The sequence below is a fragment of the Scylla paramamosain genome, chromosome 44, assembly GCF_035594125.1.
Source record: "Scylla paramamosain isolate STU-SP2022 chromosome 44, ASM3559412v1, whole genome shotgun sequence".
NCBI classification, from domain to species: Eukaryota; Metazoa; Arthropoda; class Malacostraca; order Decapoda; family Portunidae; genus Scylla; species Scylla paramamosain.
The window spans coordinates 4,381,562-4,400,732 of NC_087194.1; the positions used below are offsets into that span (position 1 = coordinate 4,381,562).

General features: G+C 41.6%; 2 protein-coding genes and 1 long non-coding RNA gene across 6 annotated transcripts; 1 reads left to right on the forward strand and 2 right to left on the reverse strand.

The window, feature by feature from the left end:
- The first annotated feature begins 137 nt into the window (after nucleotides 1-137).
- On the forward strand, nucleotides 138-2,890 carry LOC135094133 (uncharacterized). 3 transcript variants are annotated; one of them, XM_063993941.1, is made up of 4 exons: nucleotides 138-264; nucleotides 596-1,074; nucleotides 1,486-1,685; nucleotides 2,141-2,889. In XM_063993941.1, the coding sequence occupies exons 2-4, from the start codon at nucleotides 601-603 to the stop codon at nucleotides 2,436-2,438; spliced, it is 972 nt and encodes a 323-aa protein (XP_063850011.1). In that variant the 5' UTR covers nucleotides 138-264; nucleotides 596-600; the 3' UTR covers nucleotides 2,439-2,889. The 3 variants fall into 3 exon arrangements, with proteins under 3 accessions (XP_063850011.1, XP_063850008.1, XP_063850009.1); XM_063993938.1 differs by having other exon boundaries at nucleotides 190-253; nucleotides 2,141-2,890; XM_063993939.1 differs by having other exon boundaries at nucleotides 209-310.
- Nucleotides 2,891-4,062: 1,172 nt separating this feature from the next.
- On the reverse strand, nucleotides 4,063-6,231 carry LOC135094134 (uncharacterized). 2 transcript variants are annotated; one of them, XR_010263609.1, is made up of 3 exons: nucleotides 6,100-6,231; nucleotides 4,751-4,879; nucleotides 4,063-4,226 (listed from the first exon to the last, which is right to left on the reverse strand). It is a non-coding gene; the product is annotated as an uncharacterized LOC135094134 (long non-coding RNA). The 2 variants fall into 2 exon arrangements; XR_010263610.1 differs by having other exon boundaries at nucleotides 5,801-6,114.
- A 7,283-nt stretch (nucleotides 6,232-13,514) lies between these two features.
- Nucleotides 13,515-16,963, reverse strand: LOC135094135 (putative defense protein Hdd11-like). Its single transcript, XM_063993942.1, has 5 exons — nucleotides 16,844-16,963; nucleotides 16,144-16,344; nucleotides 14,952-15,082; nucleotides 14,497-14,591; nucleotides 13,515-13,812 (listed from the first exon to the last, which is right to left on the reverse strand). Exons 1-5 carry the CDS (start codon nucleotides 16,893-16,895, stop codon nucleotides 13,737-13,739), a joined length of 555 nt encoding a protein of 184 aa, XP_063850012.1. The 5' UTR covers nucleotides 16,896-16,963; the 3' UTR covers nucleotides 13,515-13,736.
- Between the last annotated feature and the right edge of the window lie 2,208 nt (nucleotides 16,964-19,171).

Below are 19,171 nucleotides of genomic sequence, written 5' to 3' on the forward strand. Positions count from 1 at the left end.
TTAAGTAAAAGAGGAAAACGACTTTCCAAGAGACCAGTGTGAGTTCAAGACTGATCAATAAAATAAAAAAATAAATATATAAAATATAGATAGTTAAATCTAATAAAAAAAAAACACTGAGTAAGGAATCAGTAATCAAAAAATCGTTATTCGGAGGAAGGTGAATCATGCAAGAGGAAAACGGGCAGCAAAGGAAACAAAGTGATGTCAACAAGATCCAGCTGTCAGTGGCGGGAGTTTCCTAAAAGTGGTGGTAAGGATTAGGTAAGAAGTAGCTTGGTAAATAAAATCTTCGTCACGTGAATGAAAGGTAAGACCACAAAACTCACGATCTGTAGAACTAGAATAACGTAAGGTAACATTATGAAGTTATGTGAAGTGTAGATTAGCAGTGTTTAGCTTATGGCACAATAATGTACAATCACGGTCACATGTTGGTTCCTGCTTCGTCACTAACTCGGGTTCCAAAGTTTGAACGGCGGTGCATCGTGAGGAAAGGAGTGCGAGGTGCCGGAAAAGGGGAAAAAGTTAGAAGAGGGAGGGTCTTAAGTCAATAACACTACCCCAACACTCACAGTGGTACTATGTGTTGCAGTCGCCATGTGGAGAGACCTGAGCATCAGCCCCGCCAACCAACCCAGGTATGAGGAGGTGTGCCGCAGACTGAGCCAGCAGAGGAGGGAGAGAATATTTGGATGCGGCCACAGAAAAGCGTGCAGCAGGAAAGGCGACAGATTCACCACAGAAACGCTTGACAAAACACCGACTTCACACGACAAAGAGATACAACCCAGTACAGCCTCCCTACACCACAAGACAGAACAGAAGCCAGCAACAGACCCAAGGGACAGGACAGAAGCCACAGACATTGCAGCATTACAGAAAGAGCTCCTGCGGGCCATTACCAGCTCTGGGGGGCTTGATGAGGGGCTGAGGGCTGTGGGGCATGTGGAGGTGTGCCAGGGCGCTGTGGAGCCAGTGGAGGATGATGTGTTGGTGAGGGCGTGCAGGAGGGTGGAGAAGAGAGATGGGTCTATGGTGGCACTGGTCGGAAAACTGCTGCTGCTGCCCAGGGTATGTGTGTGTGTGTGTGTGTGTGTGTGTGTGTGTGTGAGAGAGAGAGGATGTAAGCAACAAAGGGAAAATAATAAAGAAATGTAAAAATGAGATGGAAAATGGCAATAAAATGTAAAAATGAGAGAAAAAAATGAAAGGATTGAGAGAAAGAAGTGAGTATGTATTAACAAGAGATAAATTATAAGAAAAATAAAAATGAGAGAAAGAATGAAGGGATAAAGGAAAGAAGGAAGAGAGTATGTATAAAGGGATAAAGAAGAGAAGGAAAAGAGTACATGTTAAACAGAAGATAATTATTAAAAAAAGTAAAAAACAAGAGAGAGAGAGAGAGAGAGAGAGAGAGAGAGAGAGAGAGAGACTGTAGAAAGTAACAGCATTTACAAACCCCTTCACTCCTTCACTCCACAGCTGTACCACATGCAGACCAAGCTGTCCACCCCAGTAATGGACAGCCTGACACAGCTGATGGAGGCACACGCAGCAGCAGTGGTGGACAACGCCATCCTGCCCCTGCTGCAGCATCTCCCAGCACTGGAGGAGCACCACAGGGACTTGCTAGCACACCTCCTGCCCTTCTGTTCCCCTAGTATGGCTACCAGTTTGCTGAGGTAATAATAAGTGGCATGTCTCTTTTTGTTATCTCTAGTTTAGTTACCTTGACTACGTTATATAGAAACTAAATAAAACTAAAAGGACCTTCTTCCCTCAATGCAGAACCTTAACCACTGCTTCTTATCCACACACTGAGCTTTAACCACCTCCTCTCCACACATACAGCCTTAACCACCACCTCTCCACACACATACAGCCTATACCTTTCTCTTCTCCACACACAGAACTTTAACCACCTCCTCTCCACATGCACAGAGCGTATACCACCTCTTCTCCTCCACACACAGAGTCTATAATTTTCTCTCCACACACACACACACACACACACAGCCTATAATTTCCTCTCCTGCTGTACACACACACACACACACACACACACACACACACAGAGCCTATAACTTTCTCTATTCCACACACACACAGCCTATAGCTTCCTCTCTTCCACACCCAGAGCCTATGCGGAGCGCCCACACCACAGAGAAACAGACCTACCAACCTTCCACCTCCTTTGTGAGTGTGCCAGTGTGGAGGAGCCAGACACCCACACAGCGGCCTTGACAGTGCTGGGACAGACGGCACCAATGCACAGGGCCAGTGTCAAGTTTGGGCAATGCCTCCTGGTGGTGGTGCGTAGGTTTGGCCCACACCTGAGCGACTTGGAGGGCCTCAGGTGTGCAGTGAAGGAGCATGGGTCGAGTTTGAGGAAAGTGGTGGAGATGCAGATGAAGAAACTGGAGAGAAGGAGGTGATGGTGGTGGTGGTGGTGTGTGTGTGTGTGTGTGTGTGTGTGTGTGTGTGTGTGTGTTGTAGCTGGGGAAGATGAGGAAGTGGTGGTGGTGATGGTGTGTATGTAATAATAATAATAATAATGATAATAAACGGTTTATTATTTAGGCAGTTAACAAACTGAAAATGTACATAGGGGGTGGGGAAAAACTTAACATTAATCCTAAAGGTAAGTCTAATCTAGGAGGGAAATACTATTGATTGATGGCTCGCACCATGGTGGGAATCGCACTGAGTCTGTACCGGTCCGTGCGCGGCGCCTTTAGGGGCATTATCTTGTTGTGGTGTCTGGTGACACGGACCAGGCGAGGTGCGTCAGGCGGCAGCATGTTTCTGAGACGTGGATGATGTGTGTGTGTGTGTGTGTGTGTGGTGGTGAGTGTATTACTGAGGATATATATATATTTCATTGGTGTGAGAGAGAGAGAGAGAGAGAGAGAGAGAGAGAGAGAGAGAGAGAGAGAGAGAGAGAGAGAGAGAGTTATAGTCCCTATCTGGCATATTTCTCAAATTTAATAGCCCCACTTATTGTTTATAAAGCAGATGTAAATTGAGACTGTAATCTATAAACACTCATGCATTAGAAACTTGTACGTATCATTTAATCTCCTCTAAGTCCTCCACAATACAAGGAAAGTCCACAGTTATTCACAAAAGCACAAAAGTAATTAAGAACAGATGAAGAGAGAACAAGAAAATAAGGGAAGGTGCAGGAAGCCATCAGCCAAACACGCAGCAGTCCCTGGATCCTGACTTTTAGTTGCCCAAGGAAAGTAAAGAACACAAACCATTCATAAAACGTAAGACAAAAAGTTATTGACTCTTCACTGCCCCACAAGGAAAGACAACTAACTATTTATAAACTTAACTAAGACTAAGTTACTGACTCTTCACTGCCCCACAAGGAAAGGACAGACCACAACTATTCATGAACAAAAGACAAAAGGTTTCTCTGACTCTTCATTGCCCCACAAGGAAAGACAACAAACTATTCATAAACTTAACTGAGACTAAGTTACTGACTCTTCACTGCCCCACAAGGAAAGGACAGACCACAACTATTCATGAACAAAAGACAAGGTTTCTCTGACTCTTCATTGCCCCACAAGGAAAGACAACAAACTATTCATAAACTTAACTAAGACTAAGTTACTGACTCTTCACTGCCCCACAAGGAAAGGACAGACCACAACTATTCATGAACAAAAGACAAAAGGTTTATCTGACTCTTCACTGCCCCCACAAGGAAACCTCACAAACTCTTCACACACTTAACTGGAAGACAAAAGTGTTATTTCATTCTGAGGTGCCTTGTGGTATACTGGCACACCCATCAGGCAAACATGTTACACCCTGGCCTTGGTGTCACGTATGGTGGTATACTCCCTTAGATGTATATGGAAATAACATGAAATACAGGGTGTACAGAAAACCCTCCACATTTTAAAGGCTAACAAAAGAAAAAAAGATGAAATACAATAAATAAATAAATAAAGGAAGTATGTCTGCCACACTATATGAATAAAAAATAACATCAAAAACAACAGAAATAAGGTATCTTAACACCAGGACAACAAAAAAGACCAGTTACTCACAAATTTTACTCTTTAATCATCATAGCTATACAAGGCTGTACAGAGAGGGGGTAGGGGTGGCACAGGGCTGGTAGGGGAGGTAGTGGTGGTGGCGGTTAAGGCCATGAAGGTTTCTCTCCAGGTGCCAGCTCTCGGCCGTACAGCGCTGACTTGTCTCTGGGGGAACAAAGCAGTGGTAAGCTAGACGTGTGTGTGTGTGTGTGTGAGAGAGAAACCATCCTTGCTTTCATCCTTCTCCCAGTGACTAAACCTCTCCCTCTTTCTACACACACAAGAGAAAGAGACAGAGGAAGACTGATAGATGGAGGAAGAAGTAGAGAGAGAGAGAGAGAGAGAGAGAGAGAGAGAGAGAGAGAGAGAGAGAGAGAGAGAGAGAGAGAGAGAGAGAGAGAGAGAGAGAGAGAGAAGAAAAAAGTGAGAAAAAAATATAGAAGGAAGAATGAAAGAAGTGATGAATTAACTAAAAGAAAAGAAGGAACTAAGGAAGAAAAAAGATTGGGAAGGGAAAAAGGAGGGGAAAAAACTTGGGAAGAAAGAAGAAAGACAACAAAGGAGACAATATGAAGTAGAAAATAAGAAACTAAGGAGAGAGAAAAAAAAAGATAAGGAGAGCATAATATCAGAGAGAGAGAGAGAGAGAGAGAGAGAGAGAGAGAGAGAGAGAGAGAGAGAGCCTTCACCTGAACATGACGAGCCTGTTGGTCTCAGTACGGTCCAGCAGTGAGCCAAGGTAGTACCCAGTGAGAGGCACCAAGATCCCCAGCATCAGCTTGCGGTCGATCTTTACGTGGTTGAAGAACATCCTTGCTCTGATAGGAATGGGCAGCAATGGGTCAGGTCATCATTTATTATTTTTATTTTATTTATTTATTTTTTTTAACGGTAAGAGATTCATTGTTTATTTATTTGCGAGGGAACACATGAGCCATTTAGCTTTTCTCTTATTTACTTCTGCGGTGAATGAGAGGAATGGGTCAAAGATTATTTACTCTTATTACTATTATTATTATTATTACTTGTTTTTGTAATGTCATGGGAGGAATTTATTTGTTTGATTTATTTGTTTGTTTATTTATTTATTTATTTGCAATGGATCATGGTAGGCATTTTACTTACTGTTTTTATTTATTTTGTTTATTTCTACAGTGAATGAGAGGAATGGGTCAGGTTATCTATTATCATTTTATTTAGCCTTTTTCTTCATACTGTAATGATAACTTATTTATTTATTTATTTATTTATTTATTTGTACAGGATCACAAGGCATTTAACTTTTCTGTTTTATTTGTTTTCACTGTGACAATACGATCCGGAAAAGAAACATTCTATTTTATCTGTAAATAAAGTCCTGGGCTGAGGTTATTTAATTATTGTACTTATGGTTGTTCACCGACTCCCCAACAACTACCACCTGATGAGAGGTTTGGAGACGTCTGGAGGGTTTACACAGCCTATACAGACCCTGGCCAGTCCCTTTCCACTAAACAACCCAACAAAACCCTCACAGTAACTCACATTAGGGGAATGATAATATTAACCCTGAAAATCAACACAAGCATAAGTATTTCAAACATTTCTTTCAGCAAGTGAGCCAAAGAGTCTTTTCTTCTCTTTTTGTGTAGGAAGAGCACTGGCCAAGGGCGACTAAACATTTTAACTAAAAAAAAAAAAAAAAAAAGGCAAGTTGCGGCGCCGGCCCCCTAACTGGCCCAGGCCCCGTTAAAACTTACACCAGAGGACGTAAGGGGTAAGACGGACCTTGGAAAGACTACGTGGCCCTACCCAGACCTTATCCAGGTAGAGGGGTCCCGGGGGAAGCGGCAGCAGCCTTCTGTGCCTTCCAGCGTCTGGTGTGTACCAAGTCAGCGGTGATGGCAGCAGCAGTGAACAGCGGAAAGATTATCACTACCTTATTACGCCTTAGAAATTTCATCCAGGAGGCCATAGGGAGGCTGAGGTACTATTTGGGGTACGCGGGGAGAATGTACTGAGAGGTAGAGTGTACCTGACTTCACCAGACTGTACTTACACAACCCCGGAGTAAAATGGCGCCGGCTCAATGGACCACTAGCCTAACAATATTTACATCCCGGCCAAGTATGTCGTCTGCTGCTCATAGTCTTTCTTTCTCATTATTATTATTTTTTTTTCCTTTAGCTACCAATATTTGGTCAAAACAAATATTCTTACGTGATCATTTAGTAACACTGTTATCAATATTTTAAATACGGCATATTACAAGTCTAAATTTATTGATTTGGACAATGAAATGATAGAAAAAAAAATGAATAAATAAGACCACTATATAGTATGACCGAACATACTCAGTAACGTCGTGATGTATGGATATAGCGATTTTCGTGGGTTTTTAGTATCTCTTTCAGGAAGCGAGCGACATGGCAAAGTAATCGAACACCAAAACAATCATCTCTCAGGACTGCTCTGGCGTAACGGAGAGGAATACAGGAAGCCACAGGTTCAAGGAGTATTAAGAATTAAGAATTAAGAATTTTATTTCCATTGTTATAATAGTTATTCTTTAACATAATTTCAGATACATGTGTACTGAATACGAAATATTCTGCATTAAATTTTGTAAGGTTACAATGATGACATAAAAGAGTAGAGTGACATAATCTAAAATGTACTAAACATTAAAAAAAAAATAATAATAAATAAAGTAAAATTTACTATACATAAGGGATGACGTTATAATATAAAGTATTAAAAACTGGATTACAAGTGATTAATTGAAAACGGCAGCATAAAATAATCTAATAAAAATATACTTAAAATGCATTCAAATAATGAAACAAACATGGCACGTGGAGCTTATAAGTGAAATTGTGAAAACGATGCTTTTTTTCAGTTGTGTCTTAAAGGTGATGAGGGATGCAACGTGTCATAAGTCTTTTGGGAGGCACTTGGTGCCCAAATTAGTGCTACACATGGGAACGTGAAGCTGCTCTGCTTTGTGTTGACAGCATGGGTGTGTGTGTCGCTCACTGTAGGCAGCGGGAACAAGCAGTTAGGGAGATTATTGTTTAAGCGATTGTGCATTGTTACCAAGTATGTTTCTCTTTGATCTTAAGCAAGCGAAGTTCCTTTACGTATGGAGTAACACGTTCACTCTTGGAATCTTCACCAAGTGCTACTTTAGCTGCAGAATGTTGTAGTTTTTGTACTCGTTGAATTTGGGTGGTATTGGTTGCGCCCCAGATGGTGATGCCGTAATTAATCATGCTCAGAACTAGTGACTGTATAGCAGAAATCCTATTAAAGAAAATCCTTATTCTATTACTATGCTTTATGATTCCATATACTTTTTACTGATTTCGGAAATATGCCAGTCAAATAGTAAACAGTCATCATTGTATACACCCAGGTTCTTCAGAGATGTACTGGGGGTGATTACATTGCCATCTACCTGCAGGTGGGCGCTGTCAGGAAGCTGAGAGGAGTCCCCGTGTTCCAATAACATGCAATGACTTTTTTTTTTTTTTTTTTTTTTGTATTTAGCATTAGATCATTTTCGTGAAAATAATGATTAGCTACCTTAAGAGTTTCTTCACTTCCGCATATAAGATTATTAAGATCATGTATATTGCCTGCGTGGGTGGCCTGAGTGTCATCCGCATAGTGGATGATTTTGCAATTAGGGAAACAGCGCCAAAGATCATCTACATATACAATAAATAACACTGGACCAAGTACTGATTCTTGAGGCACACCATAGCATAATGACGGACCAAACCTCTGACTTGTCTTTTTAAATTTTTTTATAGGGAATTTCCAAGTTAGTGTTACTTCTGTCTTTCTTCAGGTCCTTCAGGGCATTATTTCTTAGCTGGAGGAGTGTTTTCAGTTCCTCAGTGATCCATGGGGCACAGGGTCTCCTTACTTCTTGTATTACTAATGGTGCGCATAAACTGAGACATTTGCCAGGAGGAGGCAGTAGACACCTGCCGAAACGATAATTACTCCCAGTGAGGTCTAATGCACTGTTCAAGTGGTGCTGTGAACTTATCATTAAACCCAGCTGTGGCCTCACTGAACGTTTCCCTTTGTGTCTCACAACACAAGGGGGCAGTCACAGCCTGCCCTCTAAAGACAACTCTCTTCCTCCACACAAAACTACAATAACACACACACCCTTCACTCAAAAAAAAAAATAAATGAAATCATCATGGCGACTCCTACACCAGCCTTCTGTGCCTTCCAGCGTCTGGTGTGTACCAAGTCAGCGGTGATGGCAGCAGCAGCGAACAGCGGAGTCCCCATCTGGGGAGGGGACCATAAATGTCCCCAGGTCGGACTGCCTTTCTGTCGACGACCCTAAGTGTCTTGACACCCCCCTCAACTTTTTCATCATTAATTTCTGCAACATTCGCGGTCTAAGATCTAATTTTCAATCTGTAGAACACCACCTCTCCTCTTCTAAACCTCATCTTCTTTTCCTCACTGAAACTCAGGTGTCTGAGGCAACTGACAGTAGCCCATTTTCTGTTCCCTCCTACTTTCTCTATCCTCATTTTCGATCCAAAGCTGGATGCTGCGTTTATGTGCGCAATGACTTAACCTGCTCTCGTGCCCACGCTCTTGAATCTTCCGAGTTTTCCACCATCTGGCTACGACTACAGAGTCACTCTCAAACTAAATTTATCTGTGCTGTATACCTCTCACCTAACTCCTCTGATTATAAGAAATTCTTTGACTACTTAACTTCCAAAGTGGAGCACATTCTGACCCTCTTCCCTTTTGCAGAGATCTCCATTCTTAGAGACTTCAGTGTTCACCACCAGCTTTGGCTTTCCTCTCCCTTCACTGACCATCCTGGTGAACTAGCCTACAACTTTGCTATCCTCCACGACCTAGAGCAACTGGTGCAACACCCTACTCGTATTCCTGACCGTCTTGGAGATACGCCCAACATTCTTGACCTTTTCCTGATCTCTAATCCTTCTGCTTATGCTGTCACCCTTTCTTCTCCGTTGGGCTCCTCCGATCACAATCTCATATATGTATCTTGTCCTATCACTCCAATCCCTCCTCAGGATCCCCCTATGCGAAGGTGCCTCTGGCGTTTTGCCTCTGCTAGTTGGGGGGACCTGAGGAGATATTTTGCTGATTTTCCTTGGAATGACTACTGCTTCCGTGTCAGAGACCCGTCTTTGTGTGCTGAACACATAACAGAGGTGATAGTGTCTGGCATAGAGGCGTACACTTCTCACTCTTTTTCTCGTCCTAAACCTTCTAAACCTTGTTTTAACACAGCTTGTTCTCGTGCTATACATGATAGAGAGGTGGCCCACAAAAGGTACTTAAGCCTTCCATCACCAGAATCTCATGCACTTTATATTTCTGCCCGGAACCATGCCAAGTCTGTTCTCCAACTAGCCAAAAACTCCTTCATTAATAAAAAGTGTCAAAACCTTTCAAGATCTAACTCCCCTCGTGACTTCTGGTATCTAGCCAAAAATATCTCCAATAACTTTGCTTCTTCTTCTTTCCCTCCTCTATTTCAACCAGATGGCACCACTGCTATCACATTTATTTCTAAAGCTGAACTCTTCACTTAAACCTTTGCTAAAATCTCTACCTTGGACGATTCTGGGCTTGTTCCTCCCTCTCCTCCACCCTCTGACTATTTCATGCCACCTATTAAGATTCTTCGCAATGATGTTTTCCATGCCCTCGCTGGCCTAAACCCTCGGAAGGCTTAAGGACCTGATAGGGTCCCTCCTATTGTTCTCCGAAACTGTGCCTCCGTGCTTGCACCTTGCCTTGTCAAACTCTTTCAGCTCTGTCTGTCAACATCTACCTTTCCTTCTTGCTGGAAATTTGCCTACATTCAACCTGTTCCTAAAAAGGGTGACCGTTCTAATCCCTCAAACTACCGTCCTATTGCTTTAATTTCCTGCCTATCTAAAGTTTTTGAATCTATCCTCAACAGGAAGATTCTTAAACATCTATCACTTCACAACCTTCTATCTGATCGCCAGTACGGGTTCCGTCAAGGCTGCTCTACTGGTGATCTTCTGGCTTTCCTTACTGAGTCTTGGTCATCCTCTTTTAGAGATTTTGGTGAAACTTTTGCTGTTGCCTTGGACATATTAAAAGCTTTTGATAGAGTCTGGTACAAAGCTTTGATTTCCAAACTACCCTCCTACGGCTTCTATCCTTCTCTCTGTAACTTCATCTCAAGTTTCCTTTCTGACCGTTCTATTGCTGCTGTGGTAGACGGTCACTGTTCTTCTCCTAAATCTATTAACAGTGGTGTTCCTCAGGCTTCTGTCCTGTCACCCACTCTCTTCTTGTTATTTATTAATGATCTTCTAAACCAAACTTCTTGTCTATCCACTCCTACGCTGATGATACCACCCTGCACTTTTCCACGTCTTTTCATAGACGTCCAACCCTTCAGGAGGTAAACATTTCATGCAGGGAAGCCACAGAACGCTTGACTTCTGATCTTTCTAAAATTTCTGATTGGGACAGAGCAAACTTGGTATTGTTCAATGCCTCAAAAACTCAATTCACTCGCGCAAACCACACAGGGATATTCCATGATGGAGAATGATAACAGAACTGGATCTTCATGACTTGTAAGGTTGCTTTTGAAGTATTGTGAAGCTTCATTTTAATGAGTCTCAGCGAAGCAGACGAATATTAACCTGTCACCCAAAAATAGAGGCTCGGAACTAAGTGTATAATTGCTAGTGATCGTGAGAATATCATCTTTTATTCTCTCTCTCTCTCTCTCTCTCTCTCTCTCTCTCTCTCTCTCTCTCTCTCTCTCTCTCTGTTTATTAGAGAGAGAGAGACCACATGTCAATTTCTCTCTCTCTCTCTCTCTGTGAGGCCTGGATGAGATATTCAGGAGTTGGACTGAGACAAACAACACAAATATACAAACAAGTGGTTTATTGAATTCTTTAGACATATACATAGACAACATATGATTTATACACTTTTGGTAATATATACATGTATGATTCTATATTCCTTTCCTTGGTTATGAAATGACATGTGGTTTCTCTCTCTCACTGTAGTTCTTATATTTAAGTTAACATCTTGGGAGGCCGTAGTGCCTGGGGCCGCAGTGACTAGGGTTGACGGTGTAACTAGTAACTAGTAACTAGGGCCGTAGTGACTAGGGCCGAAGTGACTGGGGCCGTAGTGGTTGAGGGCCGTAGTGACTGGCAACCATTCTGGTAACTCAACACAAATGACCAGGCCTGCTGTAGCACTAACTACTAAATATTTCTCAACAATCTGAAATTGTATCTTGTTCCTGTATTTTCTATTTTTTTTTTTTTTTTTTTTAGTACTGTTAATTCGGTTTTAATCCTTTTGCACTTGTATATTACAATAGTAATTAGCCAAGCCTTTGTTGCTGTCCCCTGCTGTTGTCTTGTTTTCCAGCTGGAGGATGCAAGAGAGTCTGGCGGGGGATCCATGACTCGTATCAAGGTAAAGAGGAATATCATTAATCCTGAAAATTACCACGCACATAAATAAACAATTCTTTCTAATGGTGAACCAGTCTTCACTCCATAACTCTACCAGACCCCGTTAAAACTTACACCAGAGAACGTAAGGCGTAAGACTGCGGGGTGACATGGAGATAAACAGCCTACTGTTTTTGAGGCAATGACTATTTATTTCTGGACAATACATAATACGATAACATTAACCCAAAAAATCACTACACATGAATAATACAAACTTACCCCAGAGGAAGTAAGGGTTAAGACGGGCTTGAAAAGACTACGTGGCCCTATCCAGACCTTACCCAGAAAGGGTGGGGCCCCGGAGGGAAGGCAGCAGCCTCCTGTGTCTTCCAGCGTCTGGTGTGTACCAAGTCAACGGTGATGGCAAGAACAGTGAACAGCGGAAAGATTATCACAACTTTATTACACCTTACAAACTTCACCCAGGAGGCCGAGGGGCTGCTGGGAGAGTGCACTGAGAGGCTGAGTGTACTCAACAGTGTTTAAACAAATTAATTGGAAAATGGCGCCGTTTCAATGCACGAGCCTAACAATATTTACCTCGGACTTTGTCATCTGATGCCCGCCTCTTCTTTTTTATTATTTATTTATTTTCCTTTAGTTTTTGTTTGTTTTGTTTCATGTAATTTTTATTTTTATTTAACTATCAACATTTATTTTTTTCGCCTCAATCATTTCCTTATTACCATTATTATTTATTATTATTATTATTTATTTATTTTTTCAAAAGGCGACCTTTTCAGTTTTCACAAGGGCTTAGAATTTTAGCTCCTCGGAGCTCCAGCCAGTTGACTACTGAAGAACAAACCAGTGGAGTTGCCTGGCGTGCTGCCCAAAGAAAAAAGTGTCGTACATTGGCAATGCGTCCTTCACACCACAGCACCACAGTAGCTTTGACCACTCGCTCCTCGAAGCTTATGCTATTTAGAAGTCAATGGCTAGTCTTTCAGGCCTTGTGATATTGTCAATTGAATAAAAGTAATCATATAGGGCCGATTCTTTTCTTTTCTTTTTTTTTCTGATCGAAGGAAAGAGACATTCATTTTTTTAATTGTTGTTACATTTAAAGAACCGGCATATAATAATATGCCGTAGCCTGGTTAAGACATTCCGGGTCAAAATGATGACAAGTAAAACTTGCTGCATGGTACTGTACCTACGGCAGTTATGAAATGAAATGTCAAAGCGTCCCTTTGCTGGCATTTCCACACTATTTCCGCGTTTTGGGTACGTTCATCTCCTAGGTATCCCTATTAATTATTCTGGTCTGTCTAGACAGACTGTAGTATTATAATATAACGAAATGTGGTCTATTGTTAGCGATTATCGAGTAAGGGGAAACTGTGATGCAGATAGCAGGTCTAGCAGCTGTCCGGGTCACAGGTCATTCACAGAGGTGAGAACGAGGTACATTACCTTACCCCGCTGTTCAGGGGTAGTTGTAAGGTTCCCAAGCTCCAAGGAGACCTGCGCAATAGGAATGCGTCGGAAAATGTCTGTTTCCGAGGCGCTTGCGAAGAAATGAAGAAGACGCCTAATTTTTTATTTTTTTTTAATCTTTTAGTAACCAGTCTTATTTTCTACTCATTCTATGTAACCTTTTTCCTGTTTATTTCCCTTTATTTTTTTCATTTTATAATTTTTTCGCTTTCCTTTAAATGACAATCATAAAAAATCTTTTATTTTGATTTGTTCTCTATTTTTTGTTCACTATTCTCTATTTTCTTTTCTTTTAATCAAATATGAACGAGAGAGAGAGAGAGAGAGAGAGAGAGAGAGAGAGAGAGAGAGAGAGAGAGAGAGAGAGAGAGAGAGAGAGAGAGAGAGAGAGAGAGAACTTTTGCTTTTATTAGCCACAACAAAACATGGGGTACGTACAAGCTTTAAAAAATCAGCAACAACAACAATAATAATAATAATAATAATAACAATAATAATAATAATAATAATAATAATAATAATAATAATAATAATAATAATAATAATAACAATAAAAACAATGTTAATTTCACAACTAATTAAGTCATACAAAATATCAACATGAACCAAGAGGAGGGATCCAGAATATAAGTAAATGAAAGAAAAAAAAAAAAATAGCGGGTGAGTGAGTGTTGTGGGCCACCGCAGGGAGGTCACACACGGCGCCAGGTGGTTACACGGACACTACTCTGAAGGGCGCGGAGGCGATGTCTGTCCAATATGTGGTGTAGGTCGCCACTACTGTCCCCCTGGTGTTAAAACATGCCATAGAGGGGGATGGATAAATAAACAAATACGTATCAGAAAAGCTCTCACGTGCTATAAAAAAGAGTGAAAAAAGCTGAACAATAACGAACAATTTTGACAGTAGAGAGCTGTTAAGCCTCTGGTAAAATCTACTTAAAATCAAGGTAAAGGCAAAGCTTTCCCATTAGACACTCTCTCTCTCTCTCTCTCTCTAGAGGTAGGTCACCAATGGAGGAGGGAGGAAGGGAGGGTGAAGTGAGGTCATATGGTAGGGAGAGAAGAGGGAAAGATGGATGGGCTCAGGAGAGAGAGAGAGAGAGAGAGAGAGAGAGAGAGAGAGAGAGGTCTAATGCCTTTGCTTGGAGTTAACAGTTAGTGAGGAGCAGGATGCATCTAGTGCTTTGCGTGTTGATCACTCAGGCTTACACCACCGTCACAGTTTTCCTGATATTAGATACATAAAAAGATGAATAAATAAACGAAAGGATGACAGAATATATCAAGAAGTAAATAAATAAATTGATAAATACTCGTAGATAGACATATAACTAAATCAATAAAACGTAAATAAACCTTTAAAAATAAATATAAAAAAAAACCGTGTAGTTTGAAAATAGTGGAGATGTGGCGAAGAAGTGTTACAAAATGCGGAACTATGACAGAAAACGAGGGAGGAAAGCACTCACTTGAAGAACACCGTGCCGTTGTAACCCTTAGGAGGCAGCCAGGCCAGGGGCACTAGTTGCTTGCTCACCCTGCTGTTGTGAGTCACAGTGTTGTCCTGCCATGGGGAATTAAGTGACTGTAATGCTTCAGACTGCAGTATAAAATGATAAATAAGTATGTAGGGTCATGGGGATTAAGTAAAGGTTATATTATCGTACTCAGAAGCTCCGTATTGTGAGGCACCTCCGCGCTGCACATCCTCCACTTTCAAAATGCTCTAGTTGAAGCTACACGCAGGTTTTCAAGAGTTTTTTTTACTGTTGTAGCGACAGATTAACGAGATTTCTACATTATTAATAGGCGAAACACTTTTGAGAACCAGGCTAATCATCTCTTGAATATATAGTGGAAGTGCCGCGGAAGTGTTTCAGAATAAGGGCCACAGCAGAGTTAGGGCAAGTTTAGCGCCTCTCACCGGATTGCTACAGGTCATGGTGGTGGCGGGGATGTGTGGGGTGACCTGCCAAGACCCTACGGCCTGTCCGCTGCCTGCATCATGCGCCTGCACCATGAACCCGAGGAAAGGCTGCGACCCCACCACGCTCACTGGGAGAAGGGAAGTGAATGCACCGAGATATTTTTTTCATATAAAACTGTAAGAGAATACTTGTAATGTTAACATCAAAGGTAAAAGTCACGGAAATAAGATGCAGTCCAACTTTAAAAGAATAAAAAAAAGCAAACAAACAACTAAAACAAAAACCTTTCACGACACATTTCTTCACATAGAGTTGCATGAAAATTCACTTAATGTTAAAATGTAATTTGATAGCAACGAGGATAAAATGCAGCTCAAATTTGAAAGAACAGAAAAAGAAAAACTTTATGATTAAAACATTTCTTCATAGGACACCGAAATATAAAATTGCTTAAAATACTTGCAATGTTAAGATGAAAGGTAAAGATAATTGAAATAAGATACAGTTCAAATTTAAATCAATAGAAAAGAAATACGATTAAGACATTCCTTCTTAGGGCACCGAAATATAAAACTCCATGAAAATACTTGTGTTGTTAAGATGAAAGGTATAAATAACGAGAAGATATAATTCAAATTTAAACGAAAGATGATAATAATAATAATAATAATAATAATAAAAATAATAATAATAATAATAATAATAATAATAATAATAATAATAAACTTTACGATTGAGACGTTTCTTCATATGGCGCCGAAATATAAGACTACATGAAAATACTTGTAACGTAAAAATAAAAGGTAACAGTAACGAGAATAAGGTACAGTTCAAATTTCCTTCCTTCCTTCCTTCACAACCCACGATGTACAAGGTCACCACCCTCTATTCTGCAGCGTCACGTGACCGTAGCGATGCAGTACGATACTACTACTACTACTACTACTACTACTACCACCACCAAATAGTTTATTTATTTATTTCTTTTTTTAGCTTTGAAGCAGAATATTGTTATTTTAATCGTAGTAGTAGTAGTAGTAGTAGTAGTAGTAAGAAAATAATTGAAACTTTAAGAGGCTATCAGTCCTACACGTGACAATAGTAGTAGTAGTAGTAGTAGTAGTAGTATGTGTGTATGTGTGTGTGTGTGTAAACAGTGCATACATACATACATACATACATACATACCAGGAACAGGGATGCCGGCAGGGGCTTGACTATGGTAGATCCTCAGTTTGTAAGGAGCGGGGCCTTCTGCAGGATCCGTGTAGGGCTCGTGCCAGGGTGCCAGCCAATCACAGGCGGACTGGGGCACGTAGTCAGGGTAGCAGAGGGCGAGGTGCGGCATTAGGGGCACCAGACAGAGCAGCAGGTGAAGGGCGCGCATGGCTGGAGATTGATAGACAGGGGTGGATGGACGGACAAGTGGATGGATGGATGGATGGATGGGTAGAGGTCGGTTGGTTGATATATAGATAGATAGGTAGACAGATATATATATAGATAGATAGATAGATGGATGGATTGGTGGGTAGGTAGATAGATATATAGATAGATAGGTCTGTGGATAGGTTGGTAGAGTAATAGGTATATAGATACGTAAGTAGAAGGTAGTTAGACAGATAGATAGATAAATAGTTGGATGGACAAGCAAATAAACGAATAAATAGATAAATAGATAGACAAACAGACAGACAGACAGACAGACAGACAGACAGACAGGTAAACAGGTACACAGACACTACCTACACAAAAATTATCCAAAACACAATCACCATGAAACACAAAACACTAACTTTGCTAAGAACTAAACTATCTGTCTACACACACACACACACACACACACACACACACACACACACACACCTGTACAAACTAAGCAACTTACCTATGACTTCGGCGGCTGGCAGCGTTATGACCACCACGAGTCGAAGAATCATCTTAATACACACACACACACACACACACACACACACACACACACACACACACACACACGAGCTTAATTTTCCAGTTGGCCTCAGCTTTTGTCCTCTCTCACTTCCCTTCCTCCTTCGTACAATGGCGCGTACATACATACAGTACATACATACACACACAGTGACAATACAAACTTCGGATTATCAAGTTAAATCTTCCTTCCCTTTCACAAACCGCTACGTACAACCACCCTTATGGCCTGCTGAATAAGAGCTAAAGTTTCTTCATACGCTTGCCATTTATTCTGTTTTCTCTTCTCTTCTTTTTTCTTTTTTTTCGAATTTTAAAGGTTACGCTCTACCCTTGCTTCCTGTAGCTCCCTCCTCTATCTGTCCGTATGTCTGTCAGGTGGCCAAGGTTCCGTGGCGGGTAACTAGTCTTGTGTCACTTACGGAAACCTGGCTTGCAGCTGATTATCGTACAATTTACAAGGAATTACTGTACACGTAGTCATTTTTCAGGTATCTATATTTTTGTAATTGGAAGCTTGTATTGGGACGTGTGCGAACGAGGGAAAAAGCGAGGTGACTCGTGGTAACTTAACGTGCCTATATCACCCCCCCACCTCTCACTCTGCCCTTACATCCCAAACCCAGACTCCACCCTGATACCCTGAAAATAACTTTATGAGGGAAAAATGTTACATAAACTAGAGTATATTATGTCGTATTATAACTGACGGAGAAGTCAGTAGCAGAGGTTGCAGAGGCAGCAGAGGGCAGCGTAGCAGAGTGAGACCACACAGAGATGAGAGAGGCCCAGCCTGAGGGTGGCCAGTGGCCACAGGCGAGACGGACGGCATCACGTCAAGTGGAGCTTATAGCTTGTGATGCAGTCTTGAAATCGATGATCTCCTGATGAGGCAGGCGTAGGAACAATGACAGACTGGCTAGGGTTATTATTTTGAGACATGCACACGTTGTTCATATTTTGCGTTGAATGTTGTGTTTCGTGTGTGCTTTTCTTGCTGGATTTGAATTGAACTAATGTGACGCTGACAAATAATTATGTGTTTTCTGGGTGATTTCATGTGTGCTTCTTTACTGAATGGTAATTGAGTACATGGCTGCAGCGCGGATGTATGTTTTCCTGTACCAAAAACAAATAACTTATTGGTGACTGAAATTACACGGGAAATTTTGTATACGGAGATTGCAATAATTCTTGAATATTGATTGAAGATTGATATCCTGCAACTATTATCACTAGGAAGGGAAAGTAAGATTGTGTAACGGTTGTTATTTTGCTGGCGACGTATCAGATATGTTTTCTGTGATAATATTATTCATTAAGTAAAGTAAAAAAGTTACTTGAGTACTTATGTCCAGTAGCGAGAGGAACTGTGCAACATCTCAGTCACGACAGCACCACTCAGACATCTCGCCTTTATTTAGCTTCTCTGGCGATCGAGGAATTTGGTGTGACATTGGCCCCAGTGTCCTCCTTTAAAACCTGGCCTGCTGCAGCCACCTTCACACCACGATGCACCACACGAAAACTTACGAGATAGATTCAAGGAATGGCCATGAATAGCTCGGTCATAATGCCGTGATAAGTAACCTGCCACCTGAAAAGCCCAGTACAATACCAGTGACGCAGAGCTCAGATCGCACCAAATGACGGTCAGGTAGATGGTCATTACCCTTGCTATGACATGTCCGCTAGACTCTCCACCTCTTCTGCCTTTGATGTGATGTTTGGTGGACATTCCACCTCTTCTCCCACTTCCACTCAGTTCCGTCCACAAGATGGGGGGGCCTTGACCTCGACACTCATCAAGGACATCAGGAAGGTCTTCAGTACTAGTGAAAGAGGTAGATAACTAGAGAAGGCGTCCCTATAGAACCAGATGGCACTATCGGCGATGAAGAGTGGAGTGGGCTGAGCGCATGCTTGTCAGACTAATGGGAGTGATGAGGGGCACCTTCGACTGACCTGGGAAAGAACGCCTTCTCGTGTGACAGAGTTGAAGGCATTGGAGAGGTCCACTTTGACGAGCTGCTTATCACTGCCTCGGTTGGTACTGCATGAATACTTGTACGCGGCCTCGCAACCCAGGAGAGCACCCACGCCTAGCTGGGTGAAAGGGGTGCGGTCAAGTGTTTGGCGACGAGTCTTCCAGCGAGGAGGTGACAGGAATTTCCTATGGCGATTGGTTGGAGGCCAATGTTACTGTACGTAAAGCGTATGTACCTCACGTCATTATTCCTTGGTAATTATGAGTGAAATGTTCAAT